This window comes from Salarias fasciatus, chromosome 7, assembly GCF_902148845.1.
Source record: "Salarias fasciatus chromosome 7, fSalaFa1.1, whole genome shotgun sequence".
Classification (NCBI taxonomy): domain Eukaryota; kingdom Metazoa; phylum Chordata; class Actinopteri; order Blenniiformes; family Blenniidae; genus Salarias; species Salarias fasciatus.
Window position 1 is genome coordinate 30034405 of NC_043751.1, and position 23480 is coordinate 30057884.

General features: G+C 46.4%; 3 protein-coding genes across 4 annotated transcripts in view; 1 reads left to right on the forward strand and 2 right to left on the reverse strand.

Moving 5' to 3' along the window:
• On the forward strand, window positions 1-12997 carry arl2bp (ADP-ribosylation factor-like 2 binding protein). Of its 2 annotated transcripts, XR_003931847.1 has the most exons (8): window positions 1-85; window positions 372-429; window positions 1302-1363; window positions 1658-1764; window positions 1917-2002; window positions 2246-2342; window positions 2915-3142; window positions 12995-12997. XR_003931847.1 is itself a non-coding variant. In XM_030097035.1 (7 exons), the coding sequence occupies exons 1-7, from the start codon at window positions 58-60 to the stop codon at window positions 3011-3013; spliced, it is 537 nt and encodes a 178-aa protein (XP_029952895.1). In that variant the 5' UTR covers window positions 1-57; the 3' UTR covers window positions 3014-3423. The 2 variants fall into 2 exon arrangements, 1 of the variants encoding a protein (XP_029952895.1); XM_030097035.1 differs by lacking the exon at window positions 12995-12997 and having other exon boundaries at window positions 2915-3423.
• On the reverse strand, window positions 5472-10647 carry pllp (plasmolipin). The gene is made up of 4 exons (XM_030096954.1): window positions 10498-10647; window positions 6751-6924; window positions 6400-6519; window positions 5472-5582 (listed from the first exon to the last, which is right to left on the reverse strand). Exons 1-4 carry the CDS (start codon window positions 10645-10647, stop codon window positions 5472-5474), a joined length of 555 nt encoding a protein of 184 aa, XP_029952814.1.
• tgm2l (transglutaminase 2, like) overlaps window positions 12236-23480 on the reverse strand; it is a 16020-nt gene continuing 4775 nt past the window's right edge. Inside the window, exons 8-15 of the mRNA XM_030096955.1 lie at window positions 23276-23379; window positions 22874-23016; window positions 22683-22782; window positions 14122-14267; window positions 13884-14013; window positions 13593-13753; window positions 12918-13054; window positions 12236-12784 (exon numbers count right to left, since the gene is read on the reverse strand). Coding sequence (XP_029952815.1) covers window positions 12613-12784; window positions 12918-13054; window positions 13593-13753; window positions 13884-14013; window positions 14122-14267; window positions 22683-22782; window positions 22874-23016; window positions 23276-23379 — 1093 coding nt within the window. The 3' untranslated portion in view covers window positions 12236-12612. The remainder of the gene's footprint in view (window positions 12785-12917; window positions 13055-13592; window positions 13754-13883; window positions 14014-14121; window positions 14268-22682; window positions 22783-22873; window positions 23017-23275; window positions 23380-23480) is intronic.

Consider the following 23480-nt stretch of genomic DNA (forward strand, 5'->3'; position numbering starts at 1 on the left):
TTCACAGCGTGGTTTCCCTGGCAACGACATTACGCTGATATTTATTTATTCAGCAACATGGACATCCAAGAGCGAACTAAGACAGGTAATTCCGATCCCATGACATCTTATGAGTTGTGCGTATTAAAGCTTGAGACACACGGACTGAGAAAAAGAAACATTTTGGCAGTTTATGAGGTTTTAACGCTACAGGTGTTCCGCTAACGTTAGCTTGACTTAGCTTCCGGAGCTAACTAACGTCACTGATGAGCGGACCCAGGCCAGGCACCGGGAGTTTTGATGTTTACACTTATTGACACACTCCTGAAGTTTCGTGTTACTAAGTTTGGCTCTGCTCGTCTTCCCGGTTTACCGTTTCTTCTTCTCGCCAGATGTCCGGGGCTTTGGAGACATAGTTGACATGGAGGAGGAACACTTCGCTGCTTCCAGGTCTGATGTTTGCAGATGCTTTTGGGCCATTTGTGTTAAATCCATCAGTTACAGCTTTACACCGCTTTAGAACTTCGGCATTAATCTGGAATGCTGTCAGTAATACAACTGAAATGATTCCCATAGAGTGGCCTCAAAGTCTATGCTTTGTGTATGGCAATATAGAATGTAGATCAATATAACAGGTGGGGTTGGGCTGTGTGTGTGTGTGTGTGTGTGTGTGTGTGTGTGTGTTCTCGTATTTCTATCCTTGTTGGGGCCAAATGTCCCCACAAGGATAGCAAAACGTGGAACGACGTGCCTTGTGGGGACCTTTATCCGGTCCTAAGTAGGAGAAACAGTGTTTTCTTGACCATGTTGTTGTTACTGAAAAAAGTAAAAGTGCAAAAACATTTCTTTAGGGTTAGGCTTTGTTGTGGTGTGGGTTAGGGTTAGGGTAAGGGTCAGGGTTAGGGGCTAGACATGAATGGGAGTCAATGGAAGGTCCCCACAAGGATAGAAATATGAGACTGTGCGTGTGTGTGTGTGTGTGTGTGTGTGTGTGTGTGTGTGTGTGTGTGTGTGTGAGAGAGAGAGAGAGAGAGAGAGAGAGAGAGAGAGAGAGAGAGAGAGAGAGAGAGAGAGAGAGAGAGAGAGAGAGAGAGAGAGAGAGAGTAAATGACTTTTGAATGCAGGCTCGAGCCAGTATTTCTTCTTGATAGATCACTTTTTGTTGGAGCTTAGTGAGTCCAGTAAACAACAACATTCAATATAAGACTGGTGTGTTAAATGTATCAGCTACAGCAACTTCATACAGAATGACAGCACCTTTTGAAAGAGAAAGTAAGAGCTTTTATACAGGTCTAATATTTGTCATTTTTTTCTTTCTCCAGCTCCTCAGCTGCAGAAACAGCCTTTGATAATATTATTGGCCTTATAGAAGACATCATCATGGGTAAGATTGGTGGTTTGTCCTTCTTTATCTACTCCAGAGTCATTAATTCAGTCTTTTCTTGAAAAAAAAAAGAGAAAGTTTTAGGCAGTTGAAATCATAATGTTATACAAGTCAAAGTGGAGGTTGTGATCTTACCATTAGTCTTGAAGTCATAAATCCAAACCATGCAGGCTTTTAAGAGAAATAAGTCCTATATATGCAGAGTAACAATGCAATTTGTTTACATTAAATGGCAAAAGACTGAGGTAAAAAAAAGCCTCTGTAATCTTTTCTCCTGTTTCCACTGGGTTTTAGAGGAGGAGTTCCAGCAGTGTCAGCAAAGCTTCATGGAGAAATACTACATGGAGTTTGAAGATTCGGAAGAAAACCAGCTGAGCTACACACCCATCTTCAATGAATACGTGAGCGGCTTCACACGGGTTGCTTTGCATAAATGATAAATATAATTGAAATCCAGAGCAAATTCGGCCAAGATCGCTTCTATTCTAACATTTCTGCGAAGGTTCGGTTGTTCACTCACTAGTAAAAATGTTGGTTGTCATGTGTTCTGTAGGTGAACCTGCTGGAAAAACATCTGGAGCAGCAGCTGGTGGAGAGGATCCCCGGCTTCCACATGAACACCTTCATCGAGCTGTTTATGTAAGATGTGACGCCGCAGCAAGGCTTCTCTCTCCTCTCACACCGCCTCCGCTGCTCGTGCACCGTTTATTCCTGTTTATTTTTAAACTGGAGATCATAAATTTCTCAATCAAAATCTGAAACAATGTTTGAAACATTTCAGTAATTGAGCTGCATAAACCTAGATTCCAAACTGAATTATCCAAATGTCGCAGTAATCCTGCGCGGAGCTCTGAGTTTCCACAGTGTCCCTTTTCCCCGCAGGCAGCACAAAGACAAAGTGTCAGACGACATCCTGAACATGCTGCTGACCTTCACGGACTTCATGGCCTTCAAGGAGATGTTTCTGGAGTACAGAGCTGTGAGTAGCCTGGGAGCTCCTCCGCCTCAACCCGCTCTTCCTCACAGTGTTGAGATCTTCTCTGACGGGAAACACTTCTGCATGAACGTGTCCGAGCTCATTTGAATCCTAACTCAATGTTGAGATTTCAAAGCAAACTGAATGAGATCAGCCAGACTCGTTTCACCGCTCGATAAAGTTAAAACATCAGAAATCTTGCAGTGAAGAACAAACAGGAAGCCGGTGTTACAAAGAGATCAGAGCATTGCACAAATATTTCCTGTTTGGACGAACCCTGACTTATTGATTATCAGGGTCAGTTCATCTGGCTTAGAAGCATAAATCAATCCTCCTATCACAGGCTGCTGTGGGTCATTTAAAGGCTCCGGGTGTGTTTTCCTCGCACACTTTGTACCCATTAATACCTGCTAATTGCCGTCTGTACGTCCCTTGCCTATGTGACATTTTCTTGTCAAATCTTTCTCTCTCTCTCTCTCTCTCTCCTTTTTAACAAGATAATGACAATGTGCAGAACAGACACACACATTCATGTGCTGCCGTCGTGGTTGAGTTTTGGAACCGTGTGTTTGCAGGAGAAAGAAGGCCGCAATCCCGACCTGAGTCAGTGCCTGGTGATCACATCGGCGATCTCCTCGGGCTCCGAACACTCCGGCTCTGCTGACCTGCAGTGATTCACGCTCTCCAAAGAGAAAACAAACACTGGGATTGCCTCGTCCGCCACACGTCTGTGTAAATGTTACGGTTCCAGCCTTCCCGATCGGTTCCTCACTCACAGGTTTTGAAGAGGCGATCTTCGTGTAGTGGAAGCTGTCGACAGAATAAACAAGTATTTTCTTTAATGAAATTAAATATGTCAGCAGAACTGATATATATGTTTTATGACGTTGTAAATGATTTTGTGAACTTGATACCTGTGAAAGTGATTTGTGATTAGCTTTTGGTACGATGTTCAAAGTTTTTTCTGCTTGTTTAGAGAAACCTGAACGTTTTCATGCAGACGGTTTATTTACGTCACTTTTAAAACACTGCGGTGTCACATTTGTATAAAAAGATGACAACGTTTTCAAATAAACAGATAAAAGCCTTGTTTATGAATCACAGAGCGCTTTATTTAAAGTGCTGTTTGAGCTCCGGCGCTCATCAGCATGATTTCACTGTTATTCATGATCCTTGGCATAAAAACACACTGTGTTGGATAAAGACACACACACACACACACACACACACACACACACACACAGCAGGGCTGGGCAGGGCTTCATATCAAACTCCATCGCTCACTTGTTCCAGAGGAGTGATTTATTTCCAGCAGGAACGTTTGGAGTGATGATGAGATGCACGTGTCCATTTTCCATTTTTAAACCAGTTTTAGCATCTTTTAGAAGGTATGGATTAAAAAAAAAAACACTCTTCACAGCATGTAAACAAGAAGAGATGGATAGAAAATGTTCAATGAGGGAGTTTTCATCACAACCGTCCCTGATGGATAACGAACCCTGAACATGAACCACTGCAGAGGAATCCAGATTTAAAGGTTTTTACCGACAGTTGTGTCTGGAACAATGAGAATATCACTGAAACGTCAGTTTTGCCACTTATTCCTCTGCTTATAATATACAAATGGAAACATGCATTCTAATTATTTGTATTTGCTTCTATTGTTTTTCTATTGTTTACATTTTTTCATGACTTGCAAACCAAAATTATGAACTATATTGTAAAAGCTGTTGCAAATATATCAGTTCTTAATCTATGATAAGCAGATATTTCACAGTTTCCACTGAAATATGGGGGGAAAGGAAGTAAACTCATTCTCACTTTACACTCTTGAAAACTGGAAGTGGGTGATTCTGTTTGTTAAACAGTTCAGGAGTCGCTGGCTGATAAAAAAACTCATAAACAACAGCTGTTATTAAACAGGGTTTTTAAAAGATTGACATTACAGCTGCGTTACAGTTCCTGGAATGGAGCTGAAGGCTGCGACACGCCTCACATTCAGCCGTCCAGCATGAAGCTGCCGAGTAATGAATGAATGAATGAATGAATGAATGAATGACTGTTGTTAGGAGATTTACCTTCCAGCAGCACAAATTTACCACCAGCTGTTCGTGTGGAGCTGATGCTGGAAATAAAGTGTAAAAATCTCAGTAAAAAGTAAATGGCAATTTTCTAAATAATGGAAAAAAACAAGATTACGTGTTGTTAAGTATTATTAAGTTAAATATTAAAATTAGAAATGACTTTGGCAAGTAGAGAATAAAGTCTGTATTTCAGACAATTGATGCTGAGAACGAGAATAACGTTTAAATCATAAACATATTGTTTTGAGAATAAGGATGAAAAGAAAAAATTAGAACAGAATATATTATATAAAAATCGATGTGTCCAAACAATCAGAGCAGCTACGATGGAGCTGATGGAGTCGACTTTGACACACATCATGATAATATTAGAAAACTCACAACACGTGTATTGAAGTGACTGCAGTCCTCACAAACAGGAGGAGGAGTCGCCTGGTGAGTTTAAAATAAGAGTGAAGAACGGTGAAGATGGAGACCGGCTCTGAAGTGAAGTGAACCCTGTGTTCGATGCAACTTAGTTATTAGAAACTTTATTTGGAATAGTTCAGAAAAAAAATTAACTGAAGAAAAAAAAAATATTTATTTTCTAAACAGTATTTCATCCTCGCCATACATTCAGCTTCAACATCGACACAGAGTAAAAACAGAACTGAGAACAGAAAGCAGTGAATTAAATGGAATATTCCTTCATTTAAACCTTGGTTTAAACATGTAAAAAAGAAAAGTTCTGCTGGTGGAAGCCCTGTTGCGTCTCGGGACGAGCCACAGAGCTGAGTTTGGAGGAAGATCTGGCAGATTTCTGAGCCTTCTGTTTGGTAAAAGAAGAATCTGCTGAAACGCCAATCAGGACTGTAAAATCCACCAAACCAGACCCGGCAGCAGCAGCAGAAGCTGTTTTTTTTTACTGGGAGTGACCCACAGACTCAGCCCTGCTGCTCAGATTGAATGAAAGAATGTGGCGCCGTACAAAATAAAACAAACGACCCTTTAAATAAAATCATCCACCGAATACAGATCTCTCTGTCGGCCCTAAAGGCTCGCCAGAGTTCTAGGTCGGCACATTGCCGGGCGCAGCGTTTCTCCCAGAATCTGCCTTCCAGTCAAAAAAGGCGAGGACGGCGCTGCCACCGTACGCCACCCACGTCAGGAAGCCGAAGAACTGCAGAGAAACAGAGAAACAGTGAGGGAGAACCACGGATTTATTATTGGGGTAAAACGAAAAGTTTCAGGAGGCCGGGCTGAGGTCTGACACCACACGTCAGCCACAGACGGTTTTATAGTCTTCATATCTATTAGTTCAGTGGCCGTCTTCTGACATGCACTAATGGAAAATTATCTCCTGGAAAATGCCGCTGTGTTTGGACTGGTGTGTCCCACAGGCAGAAGAATGCAGCTGATAAGAAAAGGTCCAAGGCTGCGAGTGTGAGGAGTCATGTGCTGATCGCTGCGGGAGTGGTAAATCAGCCTGGACTTTATCCTGCGGTCGGGATCGTAAATAACCCTGGAGATGGAGGCGTTCATCGTGGTCACCTCTGGTCTTAATCCAGCCGAGGTGGTGGATGTGAATCAGTAATGTCTGACGCACATTCTACACAGATCAAAGACCTCATGGAGCTTTTTCTGAAGTTGCTGATTTGCATCACTTTTCGTAGAAGTTGACAGTATATGTGCTGAAAGAGCTGAACTGACATGGAGATCTACTTCACCGTATGGATTTCTGGTCATTTCTGGATCATCAGGAAACCGCAGTGACGCATTAAATCATTTCAAGTGATCGTGATGCTGAGGATGGTGTCAAAGATTCAAGAGCCTCACTCTCTAAGAAAGTGTGGCTCTTCGTCTATTTAATCAGCTATTTTCTCAAAGTGTGTGTGCCTGCCACAGCCCGATGCTCAAACACTGCAGGCTTTCTGTCTGGCGGTCCTCTCTGACTCTCTCAGAGTTTCCCGCGTTGCCGGGCGGAGGCGGCGACTTACAGAAGCGGCGGCCATGTGATCGTAGGCAGCGCCGAAGATGAATAAGACGTCCACGTACGCCGCGTTGACTGCAAAGGCAGTGAGATACAGCACCGTCGCCACGGCGTTGTACACCATCACCTGGAGAGGAGAGCAGGAACATGAGCCGTCTTTCTACTGAGGCTCACTGACGCTCAACGGTCTTGTCTTTAGGAGACAGCGGAAGCATCAGAGTCTCCTCAGTATGTCTTTCAAACAACTTCATAAAAGTATACTTGGTGTCCAAACTTAAAAAAAAAAACAACAGCTAAAGGTTCTGTCTACTGCAGGAAATGAAGGACAATCTGATTGTTGTCCTCTGAGTCCACTTACCACCAGCGTCCACGGGACGGCGGCGATCTGACGATGGACGCCGAAGAAGATCAGGAAGAAGAGGACGATGGTGAGGACCCACAGTGTGATGGCCACAAACAGCACCCAGCCGTACGGCTCCGTCACAATGACGGGCGAGCTGACAATCACCGACCAGTGGATTAATCCCAGCAGCTGCGAAGGGGAGAGACGAGAGAGAGACGAGAGAGGACAGAGAGAGGACAGAGAGAGGACAGAGAGAGGACAGAGAGAGGACAGAGAGAGGCCCGTCAGAGGCGACAGAGCGAGATCTGGATCACAGGAAGGTGATGTATGCATTTGGATTTTTACTTCTATTCATGAAGTGTCATTTCTGTTTGTGATCTTGCTGTCATGCTCTGTGCTCCTGCAGCCAGTTTGCAGCTCTGTGGCCTTGTTTTGTTTTGTTTTGTTTTGTTTTGTTTTGTTTTGTTTTGTTTTGTTTCAGGTGGGCGGAGCCGGGCCGTCTGCAGAGGCGGGAATCTGGTTCCTGATTGCAGTGATCTGCATCACCTGTGGTGGCAGGTGAGGATCGCTCCCCTGATGAGCAGTGGCTCGATTCAGCTGGACCTCGGGCCTAAGCTGGCGTGGGATATTAAACCTTCATCCACCCAGTCAGAGTGGAACCAGCAGCTCAGTTTTGTTCCCTTGGACTCTGAGGTCTCTGTCTCTGGACTTACCTTACAGTTTGAATGTATACAACAATATCAAACATGCAAATATGTATCAGAGGAAAGGACAAAAGAGGGGCAGAGTTGCAGCCTATTATGTGCACAATGGTCATGTTTCACTCTTTACACACCTCACTCACACACACACACACACATACGCTAACCTTTGTAGAAACACCAACTTCACTGAAGACGTCTGTTCTGAACAGAGCAAACATGGAAACTTGGAAACTACAGTGACTCAACACTTCCCTCTCACTGAGTGTTCAGCACAGGGTTCAGTAAAATAACAGATGTATTATAATGATGCTTGATTAACAGTGTTGGATTTCTATATGAGCGAAACAGGCTGAAGATGAGGGAGATGTGTGAAATCAGCCACCAGACGTGTGTTGGTGTGGAGAACTGGCTCTTTGCTCGTGTTTAAATCCTCTGTCAGTTTAAACTCGGATCTTCCACCCAGTGATCGATGCAGGAGAGGTTTATGATATTATGGGGAGCTGGATGTTTGAAACAGGAGGCTGTTCACCAAAGTTGCTGAGTGAATGAAGAACAGCAATGGAGACAAGAACCATGTTGGTTTTCAAATGTTTTCTTTGTACTGATGCATTTTTTTAATTTATTTATTAATTAGGTTTTTTTTTTTGCAGAGCAGATTTCTAAAGCTGAACCCAAACGAAGCAAAACTGTGCTAAAAGACCCCACAAATAACCTGAATCTGTTTGAATCCCTTATGGAGTGCTCAAAAATCACCACCCAGTCAAAGCAGTGTTAGATGGATGTGTCTATTTAAATGATCACTTTTACAACAGCTGTGTAGATTTGGTTAATTCGATCTTGGTGCAGAGTTGTAAAAATGAATTCCGTCTCCACAGGATCACGGTGCAGATTTGGATATTTCCAGTTAAAGGGTTTGATCACCCGCTTTCTTGGAGTTTTAACAGAAACAATCATTTTTCTCCAAAATCTACCGAAACTGTGAATTTTTAGGAAAATTACTAAATGCATTTTTTTGCAACCATGAAGAAGAAAATGCAAAGCAGCTGTTGCCGATTACGAGGTGTGTTAAACCTGCCGAGCATGTGCACAGTCCAGTGAGTGGCTTTATTGATCCTGACGTCAGATTTGCATGAGCTAATCCAAGAGATACTAGATCACCTTTAACACAGGTTCCAATAAACTTTCAAATGAACACGTTTCCAGTCATCTGTCCTTAAAACTATCGGTATTCTGGTTTCCTCGAATAGTCCGAAGCTAAATGGTTGACTCTGAAACCTCAGTTGTAACCTGTCCATCGCGTACTCTTCTTTTATCAGCTGGTATTGATAGTAATGTGTGAATATGTATGGATCAATGTGATTAACAGTGTGATGTGCTCAAGCAGCGGAAAAATGCTGTGTTAGTGAATCATTTAAAATCATTTAAAACTCTCTTTTATCTAAAGAAGGAGCCAATATCAGTCAATTCAGAGCCAATCAAAACCAAAGACTCGTCTAAACTTGATCGTCCATCAGCTTTATCATGAGATAACGCCTCAGAACCGCCGATTAACTCACTGAATGATCAGTCTGTTCATAGATGAACCCTATAGTTTAAATTATAACCACAGTTTTTACTGATTAACAGTTATATATTCTTAATTTGCTTCCTTCTGTTTCCTGCGGTGAGGCAACGTCTGCATCTTATTAACCTGTGGACGAAGGTATTTTCTATCCAGCTGTTCATACACTGCAGGTATGGAAATCTGGTTCTCTGCAGCAACCTCATGGTCTCATTGCTACACTGAGGAGTGAATGAAGCTGCAAAACACTCAAGCTTTTGTATTTTGAAATTCATTCTTCCCGGAACAATTAGAAAGGAATACGGTCACAATCTGACTTCTGGAAACACTGGAGTTTAAAGGGTGAAGTTAAACCATGCTCAAGCTGTTTCTCTCATATCTGACACTAATTAAAGCAGATAAAGCTGGTACTTAATGCTATCACGATCGCTGCTCGCCACGCCTCATACACCGGCGTTTTACAACACATTCAAAAAGGTTTAAAGGGTTCATAATGGTGCAAAACCCGGGCTAAATGTTCACAAGTCCCGTCATTTACAAGTGAACATTAACAGCAGTAACTCTGTCCTCCAAGATCAAGCTCGTTGTTTCTTTATAGATTCGGAGTAATGACGGTCAAAAGGGTGTGGCAGCAGGGTAACAAGGCCCCAGGGGGGCAAAGGTCGCCTGCGCCTGTCACTTAGCGTAGCAGTCACATGTTTGTACAGGGTCAATACGCCTCTGAAGGTGGTGATTTACAACTGGAGCCGAGCCTCCGGCCTCCATTCATGCCTCGCCCGCTGCCTCTGGAAGGTCTCAGACTTCATGAAGATGAACAGAAACACCAGTCCTGCTGCTGGGTTCTCGTCAACATTCACACTTCACGTTCCAGCTCGATCGAAAACCAGAAACATTTAGAAATTGGCCAAAGTATTCATCGGCATTTGTTCAGACTGCAGTCCTTTACTCCACCTGCCATCAGGTCAAAGGTCAAAGATCGAGATACACATGATGGATGCATCCATCACTCATCCAGAGCTCATTTAGAGTCAATAATTAACCTCAAAAGTTTGTGGGGGTGAGTAAGTTCTGAAAAATACTCACAGACACAGAGAATATTTAAATTCCACTTGGTTTTCTTGTTAGTTTCAATGTAAACATAAAAAATCCCTCCATAAACCATTTTCACTGATATTCAGTAACTATAAACTACAGCAAGTTTCACTGACAGCATGGGGAAATGTTTTCAGAGATCACTGCATTCATTGATATCAAGGGCTGTGAAAATATAATGCAGCATATTATCTAGTTACATATGAATTCCTGTGGTACCGTGCACAGCTGATGGTTGGAAGGAAACATGAAGCACTGTGAAAAGTGCTCAGGATCACTAAACGTGCACCGGTTTTCGACGCTTCAGAATTGTTTGCACAAAAGAGGTGATTCCTTTTCAACAGACACATTCATGAATGGGAAGAATTCAGACAGACGAGGAGCGACTCCGAGGCGGTCACGTACCACTTCAGCCATCATGAGGATGGCCGGGATGCTGCGGACGAAGGAGACGTCCACCATGGCGGCGCCGGCAGCCAGTCCCCCGTGCCTCGGCTGGGTGTTGTCGTAGTGACCGCCGGTGTGTGTGTTGACACTCGCTGGGAAGTCTCCCATGAAGTGAAACAGCGAGAACGTTCAGCTTGAACTCCTCCTGCACACTCTGCGTCTCCTGTCACTGGAAGATCACTACACTGCCTGGGGTTAACTTCCTGGGGGAAAATAAAAAAGCTTAAAATGTTTGAAAAATTAGGTTTGATTCAACCGAAAAAAGTGAAAAAAATAGACTCAAATCTTTAAAAGGAGTCCTGAAAGTGAGATGTCCAGGTTCAGTGATCAGACCGTCGGTCTTGTGGACAGGTGGCCAGTGGCAGCAGGTAGTCTCTGTACACACACACACACACACACACACCTGTAGCACCTCCCATATGACTGTCACCCAGCCCACCTCACAAAGGTAACTCAGCAATCTATTTAGAAGGGACACACACTCACATGTGCGCACACACACACACACACACACACAGACACACAGACACACACACACACACACACACACACACACACACACTACCTTACTGAGACAATAAAGTCATTTCATGCCACTTCCTCTCACAGCAGCTGTAATTTCCACCTTTAACCACAGTCAGCAGAAATGATTTCACCTCCCGGATGGACGTGTCCATTGATACACCCAGAGTGGAAGGAGCTCCTGTGGTCAGTGTGCAACCAGATTTACGTCCTCACCAATACACATATGCAACATTTAGACATCTCCCATCTGGATTTGTATATGTCGAAGCAAGAATGTAGTATTTTTAAGACCTGAACCCTAAACCTAAACCCTGACTGAACAACAAGACCACATCAACAGCCAGAAGCCACGGAAACAGAACACCAAAACCCTGGACCGAGAGGCTGTCTCTGAGGTGGACCAGAGCCGTGATTGAGGGATCGCAGACAGAACATCAATCGCGGCTGATCCATTGAGACAGCCTGGATCCAATGGGTGAATTCTAATTGGGCTTCAAACAAAACAGCTGCTCCACTGATTAATGGAGGAACCCGGATCCAGTGGGTGGAAGGTTTACTGAACCCCGGGTTCTACCATGTGGAACCAGCTCCCAGTTCTGCTCCTTCTCTCATTTCAATGTAATTTCATTGTACTACTGTAATTTCATTGTATTACTACATGCCATTGATGATTGTTCCTCTTGTAGCCTCTGTACCCTGTGTTTATATATGAACTGTATGTAGATACAAGAACCTGTCTGTCCTATCTCCTCTTTCTGTCCCCTCACCCCAACCGGGACAGCAGAAAGCCGCCACTTTTGAGCCTGGTTCTGCAAAGGTTTCTTCCTGTTAAAAGGGAGTTTTTCCTTTCCACAGTGGCTTATGCTGCTCATGTGGATCTGTTGGGTTTCTCTGTAAAAGTGTCGAGAAACGACCATGTTGTAATTGGCACTTCATAAATAAAGCTGAATAGAATTGAATTGAAAACTTCTTCTTCATTGCATTTCAACTTTAATCAACCTTAAAATATTCAGGAGGTAAATTACAAATACTTTGTTCAGTTTATGTAACAAGTTGGCAACAGATGTACTCGTTCAGGCGCAATTAAATTGTAAAATAATTCACTGTGGCTCCATTTTTACATCCAAAGGTTCAGACCTCAGTGCCAGCTAATTGTCAGAATAAATACATTTTTCAAAAAAATCAAATCACACTTTACATCTTTTCAGGCACCAAGAACACAGTTATTTATTAAAAAATAATGGTTGCAATAATATTCCGAAATGCATATTGGAAAGAGTGCAGTAACAATACGGAAACGCACACTAAATCATTTCAGACATCAACACTTCTGCTCTTTCTTATATGAAGCCCAGATTTTTTTTTAAATTTCAAATCAGGGAGAGAAAAAACAAGGCAAGAAATGAAAAAGTGAAAAACTGCACAGTGTGTGTTCATTACCAGGCTGTTATCAGAAATGCTTCATGCTGGCACCTTGTGGCGTTTTCTACTCTTTCTGTGAGGTTAGTAAAGTGTTCTCCCTGTCTGGAGCGATGGTTTTTAACCTCATCACATCAGACGGATCAGGTCTCTGTATTTCTTGCGGACAACCACTTTGGCGAATCCCTTCACGTCCTTCAGCCGGTCAGAGTCGAAGTCCACCAGGAGGTTCCTCACCCCAGTCCTCATGGGCGAGAAGGACAGCTTCACGGACACCGTCTGTCCTGCAGAAATGTCACCGCTGAAAAAGAAGCATGTTTTAGTTCAAACTGACATGAAGTGTCAGGCGGAATGACGTCTGTGGGCTTTTTTATCTTTTACAGTGTAAGTTTTTCTTCCTCATTTCATTTCTTCCCCCTGCACTGATTACTCACTCAGCGTAGATCTTGGTGGCGGGCAGCAGGCCGGCCCCTTCCACGGTGAACACCCCACCCTTCAGCGGCACCGGGAGGGGGTTGGTGAAGGAGATGTAGACTGTGGTTGGCTGCTGAATGACAGGCCGCCCCTCAACCTGGAGACACAGTGGAGCATTGTGACAGTGGATTGATTTATTTATTGAAAGGTGCCGTAACTGTACTGATCGGCGGACTTTAATATGCTGATATATCCAGCTCAAAACGTCAAAATACATAAAATATCTTTCATTATATTATGAATCCCGTGTTTCTGCTTGAAACAGCTGAATCTGCTGCTTGATTTTTTGTACTGTAGATAATTTCACTTCATGCAGTAAGTCTGAGTCATGGTGAACGTTCACAGTTTTTCTATAGATATGAGGAGGAGAATAGTTTATACTGTAAGAGTTTCACAGTTGTTTGTTTTCAAAGGAAAGTGAGTTGACTGACATTCAGAATAGAAAAGAACAAAAAGGGAATAAAGAGTGTTAAGCTTTATCTTCCTCAGTTGCATAAACATCACTCCTTTATAAACCAGTCGGGGGGGAAAAAAAAAAGACAAGGTAACAAGTGACAACTTTCATTGAGCTATACAGCTCCAAACTGGCGACCCCTTTGGCTTTTCATCCAGCATATGATCCTTCATTTGCTCACCTGTAGGTGGATCTCGGGCACGCTCAGGGGGATGTTGGCCACGGTCATGATGGGTTCGTTCTCCATTGGGGCCTCGAGCAGCGCTTTCACCCTGATCAAATGATGCTCAGAGACACACTTGGCATAGTCCTTGTAGTGTACACGCTGAACTTCCTGATGAACTGGAGGAACGCAGACACACAGAAGCCATCAGGACAGGATGACAAGCGTCGATGTCGGCTCTTCCTATCATTGCTGAATAGTAAAAAGTGTTTGGGTCCATTGTAGACTTATTTGAGAGACTGGACTGACCTTTGTGGGCTGGAACAGTCACAGTGATCCGTTGCCTCTGGCACGCCCCCCGGTGGAGAGAATTGTAGGTCACAGCTTCCACAAGCAGGGTCAGCTGAACACGAGCATCTGAAGCCCCTTCGTTCTTTATCTATAAATCCAGAGGATATTTTAAGTTGAAAAAAACAACAACAAAACAAAGCATAACCATACCGCAACATCATAAACTTCCTCGTGTCCTGACTATTTCACTTCGTACCTTGACAATCACGTCAAAGTCCGTCCCAAACACAGGTTTGGCGTGTTTAATTGATATTTGCAGTTTTCCTGGTTCAGCATCGTTGTTGGTCGGTAACATGAGTCGACGTCCCGCCTTCTCATACACTTCCCTCTCTTTCTTGGAGCCTGTGGAGGAGATTTGAGGTTTGATCTCTTCTTTCAGTACATATTCCCTCTTGGCTGAACTATTAGACGTTGCAATGCTATTTCTTATCAAATCTATGCTGATGACATCCAGATATATTGATCTGTCAAATTTTCTGAATTTTATGAATTGGAACAAATAACATTTACTTATGTGGCAGAATGAATGGGAGGGATAACCAAAATTCAACCAAATCAAAGACAACGCCACCTGGGGGCTTGCACCCCAGGATCTCAAATGCTAAACCAAATTAAACCAAAAAACAAGGGCCCGCAGGTTCAAAGGATTCACTGGGACGGGAGACGTGAGTTCAAATTAAAACAAACTTTATTAAATTCCTAATGTTAAAATCAACAGACTAACTCAAAATAAATGGGGTTTGAGGCCTGCCAAACAAAACCAAACTGGACAGGGCTGGGGCTTACCACGACAGCGGTAACAGAAAGGGGGGAGGATCCAAAAACACACAGCACCCGTGACACAGCAAACCAAAAAGTGAAAACGGAACCACCACCAGGGAACCGCTGCCGCTCTGGGACCCCCAGCACCTGTCAAAAGAAAAGAAAATCAACAATTAAACTCACAAAATGATGGCAGCCCTCATACCCTGAAAACAAAAACCCAATACCTAAATATTCAAACGAAAGAGGAACAAAGTAATTTACACGAAATGAAAAAAACAAATCATTACAAAATAACAAGAACCAAAGGGATAGAACAGAGAACAATAAAGCAACGTAATCACTATTAAACGCAATCGAACAGAAGAAGGAAAAAAAAGAAGAAAATCAGAAGGAAAAGTGCGTCTGCATTTCTAAAAATGCCCGAGCACGGCGCAGGCTCAAGCTCCTAGGCTCGACGCAAGAGAGCCACACTTCTCAAGGAGCCTGGGTGGTCCATCAGGCCCCTAGGGCAGCAGGGTGTACTGAGGAGGTCGTGGTGCGACGAGCAGGTGTCAAGCACATCCAAAGGAGAGCCAAAACAGCAGTAAAGCCCGGGGTCAACTGCAGCTGATGACTGCACCACTGTAAAACAAACCATGAAATCACACCAAAATAATAAAATTAAACAATAAATCACTGTTCCCTACTGAGGAGGGGTTGGCACACCTGGCAGCATGAAGGAGAGCATACACAGCCCGATACAGCAGCGGCGGCGGCTGCAGGAAACACACCGCGCCCACACAAACTCCAGGGCAGTCCAGCTCCCAGTCAATTCACAGCTGTGAAACGCAGGGCTGGGGTAAATACACTGCTGAGGCTGCTAAGTGGACTAAAGAGAAACAGGACATGCGTACCTTTGTGGGAGGCCAAACACTATCCTGCACAGGCACGCTGTCAGGACAGCAGCCACATGTCTGTCAGTCCCATGAAGGAGGAAGAGGAAGAGGAAGAGGAAGGGCGGAGCAGGGATATTTATAGACGCCCAGTAATTAGAAGCCACACTGCCTCAAGTGGAGGGGAGTGCAACTCCCCACCATGCCACATCTACCCCCGGAGTTTGTGTCGTCGTCCCGACGACTGACCAAGGGAAAGGGGCTAACACCAGGGTCTGAACACAGCTGTCTGTGCGTTGGACGCAGATGGCTGAGGGCCATCTGGTACACGATCTGCCTGCCCTACAGACCGGGGAAGATGGTGCACATTGGGATGTCGACCAGCAGTAGAGCGACCAGTCCGGCGCAAGGTCTGCCGACTGGGCCCAGGTTGAGCATCCAGCAGAGGAGGCTGAGCCCACTGGGCTGTGTCTGCCTGTGCGCCAGATGCACAGTCCACAGCCTGAGGCTCCAAGGCGACAACAGGTGAAGTGGCAGAAGCGGGCGCAACACTAGGAGCGGCTCTGGTAGGTGACAGGGGGTTTTCTCGCACCAGGAGCCATAGATCTTCCTCAGCGGACTCACTGTCCGACTGGACTGGTGCAGGTGGAGGCAGGACCTGGGAAGGGTCAGCCGGGGGTCCTGACCTGACCTGGGGCTTGATCATGTCTCGGTGGACCTGGCGCACTCTCTGGAGGTCATCCACTGGGGCAACAGAATAAACAGGCCCTTCCACAGGTGCCCGCACAATTTGGTAGACCGCAGAGTTCCAGACATCCTGGATCTTATGACGACCTCTGACACCATGATCCCGCAGGTAGACCAGCTGGCCAACGCTCAGTGGGGCATCACGAACGCGTTGGTCATGTCGCTCCTTCCGGCGACTAGCAGCAGCAGACAAGCGTTCGCGAGCACCCTCAAAGGCTAACCTTAACCTGGCCTGATGCTCAGCCACCCAGTCTTGGACCTCTCCTGGAACTGGATCACGAACGCGACCTAGGAGAAAGTCTACAGGGAGCCGCGGCTCACGTCCAAACATCAGGAAAAAGGGGGACTCCCCAGTGCCCTGATGCGGGGTGGAGTTGTAACAGAACAGAACCTGTGGAAGACAAGAAGCCCAGTCACGCTTCCGTGAAGTCGGGAGTGTGCGCAGGAGGTTGTGGAGCGTTCTGTTAAACCTTTCACATTGCCCATTGCCTGCAGGATGATAGGGTGTGGTGCGGGATTTTGAAACCTCGTACAGGCTACAGAGATGCTGAATAATGGAATTCTCAAAGCTCTTCCCCTGGTCTGAGTGAATACGACTAGGAACCCCCAGTCTAAAGAACCACTCCTTGACCAATACCTGGGCTACAGTGGAAGCCCGTTGGTCTCGAGTGGGGACGGCCACAGTGTACTTGCTGAAGACGTCGGTCAACACCAGGACGTTTTCCAAGCCATTTCGAGATGGTTCCAAGACTGTAAAGTCCATGGCCACAATTTCATTGGGCCTGGACGCCAGTAAATGACCCATAAAGCTGTGAGGCACCAGGTCCGAGTCTTTTGCAACTTGGCAACGCTCACACCCCTGGACCCACTGTTTTATATCAGTAGTCATGTTGGGCCAGTAGCAGCGTTCCCGAACCAACTCAGAGGTCCTCTCGATGCCTTGATGGCCATGTTCATCATGGAGCTGCCTCAGGGTTTCCTCCTTAAGGACAGCAGGTAGGAGCAGCTGAAGACCTTCTTCACCCCCATCTGGGTGGAAGAATCGACGGTAGAGAACCCCCTCCTTCTCCACCAAGCGGTCCCACTGACGCAACAGTGCTACCGCTGGTCTTGAAAGCTGCTGGCGTTCAGCTCGGGAGGGCTGGGCACGTCTCCTCCAAAACACCAGGACCGCCGCCAGAAGGGGGTCAGTTTCCTGCAAAGAGCAAAGGTCAGAGGGAGAATGCCCTGGGAGGACGGATACCAGGGACTGGGTTACCCCAGTGGGAGGGGCAAGTTGCAAAGTCTGTTGGAGGGCCACAGGGACAGATGTTCCAGGCACAGCGTGTTCAACTGAAGTCGCACCAGAGGTGTACTGCCGGGAAAGGGCATCAGCATTCCTGTTACTTCGGCCTGACCGGTACTTGACTTCAAAATCAAATGCTGCAAGCTGAGCAGCCCACCGATGTTCTGTGGCCCCGAGCTTAGCGGTGTGGAGGTAGCTCAACGGGTTATTATCTGTAAAGACAATGCACTTGTGTCCCAGTAAATACTCCCTGAACTTCTCCGTCATGGCCCACTTAAGAGCCAGGAATTCAAGTTTCATGGAGCTGTAATTCTCCATGTTGCGCTCGGTGGGTCGGAGGCCCCGGCTAGCATATGCCACTGGGCGTACCCCATCCTCCAAGTCCTGGGAAAGGACTGCTCCAAGGCCGCTGTAGCTAGCGTCAACCTCCAATATAAAGGGACGGGAGAAGTCGGCATAGGCTAAAACCGGGGCTGAGACCAGTCGCGCCTTAATGGCCTCAAAACTCTCCTCACACTGAGAGGTCCAGGAGGCACCCAGGTGCTTCCCTGAACCCTTTTTGGATTTCGTACCCACCAGCTCAGCAACCAGCTTATGGAGGGGGCCAGCCAGGTGGGCAAATCCCTCCACAAAACGCCGATAGTAGCTGGCAAAGCCCAGAAAGGAGCGTAGCTCTGAAACATTCTGGGGGCGCTGCCACTGGGCCACAGCCTTGATCTTGTCCGGATCGGTGGACACTCCCTGGCTAGAGATCACATGGCCCAAGTATTTCACTTCTTTCTGAAAGAAAGAGCACTTCTCAAGCTTTGCCTTCAGTCCCTCTTTCTGAAGACGACCCAGAACAACTTCGAGCCTCTGCAGATGCTGTGAGACAGAGGAAGAAAACACAACAATGTCATCCAGATACAAAAGGAGGGACTGGCATTGTTGATCCCCAAACATCCTCTGCATCAGGCGCTGGAAGGTGCTTGGTGCATTGCATAACCCAAACGGCATCCTGTTCCACTCGAACAAGCCGAAGGGTGTGCAGAATGCAGTCTTGGGCTTGTCCTGTTCGGTGACTGGGACCTGGTTGTACCCACTAGCCAAATCGATCGTAGAAAACCAGCGGGCCCCGGAGAGTGCATCTAAACTCTCCTCAATACGGGGAAGGGGAAATGCATCCTTCCTGGTCTTCTGATTGAGGAGCCTGTAGTCAACACACAACCGCAGGGTTCCATCTTTCTTTCGAACCAGGACAATAGGGGAGGCATATGGACTGCTGCTTTCCCTGATCACCTGGGACTCAAGGAGCTGACTGATATGGGCCCTCACTTCCTCATACTCGGATGGAGGAATTCTTCGGTATCGCTGTCTGAGGGGGATATCATCAAGAAGAGGGATGTCGTGAGAGATGAGGTTAGTACAGCCTAAATCGCCCTCATGAGCAGAGAAGACTGAACTATATTTTTGAAAAAGGGTTCTCACCTCAGACTGCTGTCCCTCACTTAATGCCGACAAATCCAATGCCTCCACCATGTCCAGGACAGGATCAGACACCACCTGGGAGGTTACCATGGCAGTGGACGACGTCAACTCAGTGACCCCCGCCGGGAGACTAATGACCTGTGCACTACTTAAAGTGCCGAGACTGGTGCGTGGGTAGAGAAGGACCTCCGTAGTTCCCACATTGACCACAGGGACATAAGCGGTACCCCTGACCACCTGAATCAGGCTCGGAGATGCCAATAACCCTGCTGGTAGGCCTGACTCAGCGGGTTCAAACAGGGCATCCCGACCAGCAAACTGCTCCGGGCACGTACAAGTCACCAGTCTCATGAACCCACCAGGTATGCGCACCACACGTCTTCCCTGGACCTTGACGGTACCACTAAGGGTTATCTGAGCCTGGCCTGCAACCTCGTGACACTGTTGGAGGGCCTCACGGACTGGGCGGGGGACATCTAATAACAGTGGGGCATCAAACAGAGAATCACCATACTCGCCAAAGAGTTCTTTGTAACAACGGCGGATGATATTCATCCCAAGGATCCCTGGGGATGAAGACACTGGGGCTGGGGGGTCCCTAACCACCAAAATACCACAACGGGGGATAACCTTGCCACACAGTTCCACATCTAGCTCCAGGTAACCCATGTAGGGTATAGCGAGCCCATTAGCCGCTCGCAGCTGCAGCCAGTGACAACACTGGAGGCGGTCATGGCCCCAAGGGGCAAACTGCTCCATAAAGAACTGCTCAGTTATGGTGGAAACCATGGACCCAGTGTCCACCAGACAAGAAACGGAAACTCCCCCTATCGAGACATCAATCTTTGGACAGGAAGACATCAGATCAACAGCCTTACCATCTATGGAGCCTGCAAATTCCCCCACTGGGCCATGGCTCAGTGACTCAGCGGGTTTCAGTTTTCCGGCTGCTGAGTGGACGAGGCAGGTCTGGAGGGGCTGGAGACTAGTCCTGTAACAGAGTGGGCACGAGCGTGGGAAGAGACGCGTTCACCATCACACTCACGAGCAAAATGTCCCGGTTGCTGACACCGGCGACAAATCACAGGGTTATTACGTGTCATCCGACCTTGGGGTCGAGGGGCCTGCAAGGCAGCTACTGTGCGGGTAAGGGTGTTAAGCTGCTCTTGTTGTTTCTTCAGAACGTCCATCAGCTCAGTTAAGCTAGGACCCTGGGAAGCAGCTACAGGAGGTGAAACGGAACCACCCTGAACTCTGAACTGAAGACCATGTGTAGATGGTAGAGAGTAACTACGGCCACGCAAACCGCCAGGAAGACCCTCTCGCTCCCATCTAATAGCCTCCCTACGCACCTCCAGCAACGAAGCGGTGGGCTGACGCCGGACCATCTGCTTCAGTTCCCGGCGCAAGGAACTGTCGAGGACATGTTCCACAAACTGGTCTCGAAGTAAAACTTCAGAGTTTGGCATCCCATCAGGTGCACACTGCTTAATGTTCTGCATTAAGGCCAGCAAGGCTAATGAAAACTCCTGCAAGGTCTCACCTTCCTGTTGTTGCCTTGCAAAGAAAGCCTGCTGTAGAGTGACATAAGAGTGCGTGTGGCCGTACAACTCTCGCAAGATGGAAAAAATGCGGGCCGGGTCGTCACGCTCCACCCTCGGTCGAAACCTTATCTCCTCCCGTGCCTCCCCCTCCAAATGGTCAACAATGAAAAGGGCCTGATCAGCAACAGAAAGGTGGCGAGTTCGCACGCATGCCTGTATCTCTTCAATCCACTCAGCTACACCCATACCTGATCTACCGTTAAACATGGGACACCTGCGATCCCTTGGTATAACCACCAGCCGCTCCGCCACAACAGCAGGTGAACTACCAGCTGGATTTGCGGAGGCTGACGCTGCCCCATTGGGGTCCGAGTGAGACGCAGCACGCTCCCCACGCAGACGCTCGTTGTCCACCTTCAGCTGCTGCACAAGCTCTCGGAGCTGCTGCACTTCCTCCTCCATACCGACAGACAACCCCACCTCAATTAGGTGCCTCTAACAGAACAATAACCAAAAAAATGACAATGGTTAAATGAATGGGTGATCCTCCAAGGCAGTGCTGCTGTTTTGGCTCCAACACAAATCAGACAATGATTAAAACACAATTAAGACTTTTAAAGATAAATACATATATTTTAAAGTTGAAATCACGTCTCCGTCCTTTAATTGTGAGTCCTGTCGACAACGCCAGAATGTGGCAGAATGAATGGGAGGGATAACCAAAATTCAACCAAATCAAAGACAACGCCACCTGGGGGCTTGCACCCCAGGATCTCAAATGCTAAACCAAATTAAACCAAAAAACAAGGGCCCGCAGGTTCAAAGGATTCACTGGGACGGGAGACGTGAGTTCAAATTAAAACAAACTTTATTAAATTCCTAATGTTAAAATCAACAGACTAACTCAAAATAAATGGGGTTTGAGGCCTGCCAAACAAAACCAAACTGGACAGGGCTGGGGCTTACCACGACAGCGGTAACAGAAAGGGGGGAGGATCCAAAAACACACAGCACCCGTGACACAGCAAACCAAAAAGTGAAAACGGAACCACCACCAGGGAACCGCTGCCGCTCTGGGACCCCCAGCACCTGTCAAAAGAAAAGAAAATCAACAATTAAACTCACAAAATGATGGCAGCCCTCATACCCTGAAAACAAAAACCCAATACCTAAATATTCAAACGAAAGAGGAACAAAGTAATTTACACGAAATGAAAAAAACAAATCATTACAAAATAACAAGAACCAAAGGGATAGAACAGAGAACAATAAAGCAACGTAATCACTATTAAACGCAATCGAACAGAAGAAGGAAAAAAAAGAAGAAAATCAGAAGGAAAAGTGCGTCTGCATTTCTAAAAATGCCCGAGCACGGCGCAGGCTCAAGCTCCTAGGCTCGACGCAAGAGAGCCACACTTCTCAAGGAGCCTGGGTGGTCCATCAGGCCCCTAGGGCAGCAGGGTGTACTGAGGAGGTCGTGGTGCGACGAGCAGGTGTCAAGCACATCCAAAGGAGAGCCAAAACAGCAGTAAAGCCCGGGGTCAACTGCAGCTGATGACTGCACCACTGTAAAACAAACCATGAAATCACACCAAAATAATAAAATTAAACAATAAATCACTGTTCCCTACTGAGGAGGGGTTGGCACACCTGGCAGCATGAAGGAGAGCATACACAGCCCGATACAGCAGCGGCGGCGGCTGCAGGAAACACACCGCGCCCACACAAACTCCAGGGCAGTCCAGCTCCCAGTCAATTCACAGCTGTGAAACGCAGGGCTGGGGTAAATACACTGCTGAGGCTGCTAAGTGGACTAAAGAGAAACAGGACATGCGTACCTTTGTGGGAGGCCAAACACTATCCTGCACAGGCACGCTGTCAGGACAGCAGCCACATGTCTGTCAGTCCCATGAAGGAGGAAGAGGAAGAGGAAGAGGAAGGGCGGAGCAGGGATATTTATAGACGCCCAGTAATTAGAAGCCACACTGCCTCAAGTGGAGGGGAGTGCAACTCCCCACCATGCCACACTTAGTGCGGCTGATAATTTGTGCAGTTTGTACTCAGTTCTCCTGCTAACCTTCTGGATACTTGTAGTGCAGCGTGACATCTTCTCGGTCGTCGCCATAAACACTTTTGGTGCTGATGTTCTTCCCCACGCCGCTCTCGTTCACTTTGATCTGGAATAAATAATAGTCACAAAGGACCCACTCATTAATTATGTGTATCCTTAAGTAGAGAAAGGTGCAATCACAAAAACAAAGACTTCACCTTCTGTCGCTGGCCGTCTGGATAAACGATCCAGTAGACAATGTCTGCGTTCACCTCAGCGAATACAAAAGGAGCATCGTACTTCACTCCCAGGTTTCCCTCTTTGATCGCCACCACTGGACATGGACCACAACAATACACCCCTGAAAAGAGCAAACGTTGATCTGTATTGATTGATCACATAGTTAGAAACCGAAAACACAACCTGTGCTGTGTATTAACAGGAAACTAAACACAGGTTTCACCGAAACACTGTTGCAGTTTATTGTCATCTTGGAAGTTGTCCCTCTCTGTCAGCTGAGCCACAGTTGCTCCCAATAGACAACCGCCAACAGATTGTGTATAGATTTTCAAAATACAATTTAGAATTAAAAAAACAACACCCGGGAATCAAGATTGTACCTTCACTCAGTTCTTGAGGAGTAGGATCCAAAACCTGCCATCCATCATTTCCATTGGGGAGATCATCTCTCTTCATCCAGGACTCAATCCAGCAGTGGTAGTTCCTGAAACCCAAATAGGATGTTACACTGGATTCATATTAAAATAAAAAGAAAATAGCACAATGTCTTCTGGTAAATTTAGAAAGTCAATGCATGACATCCTA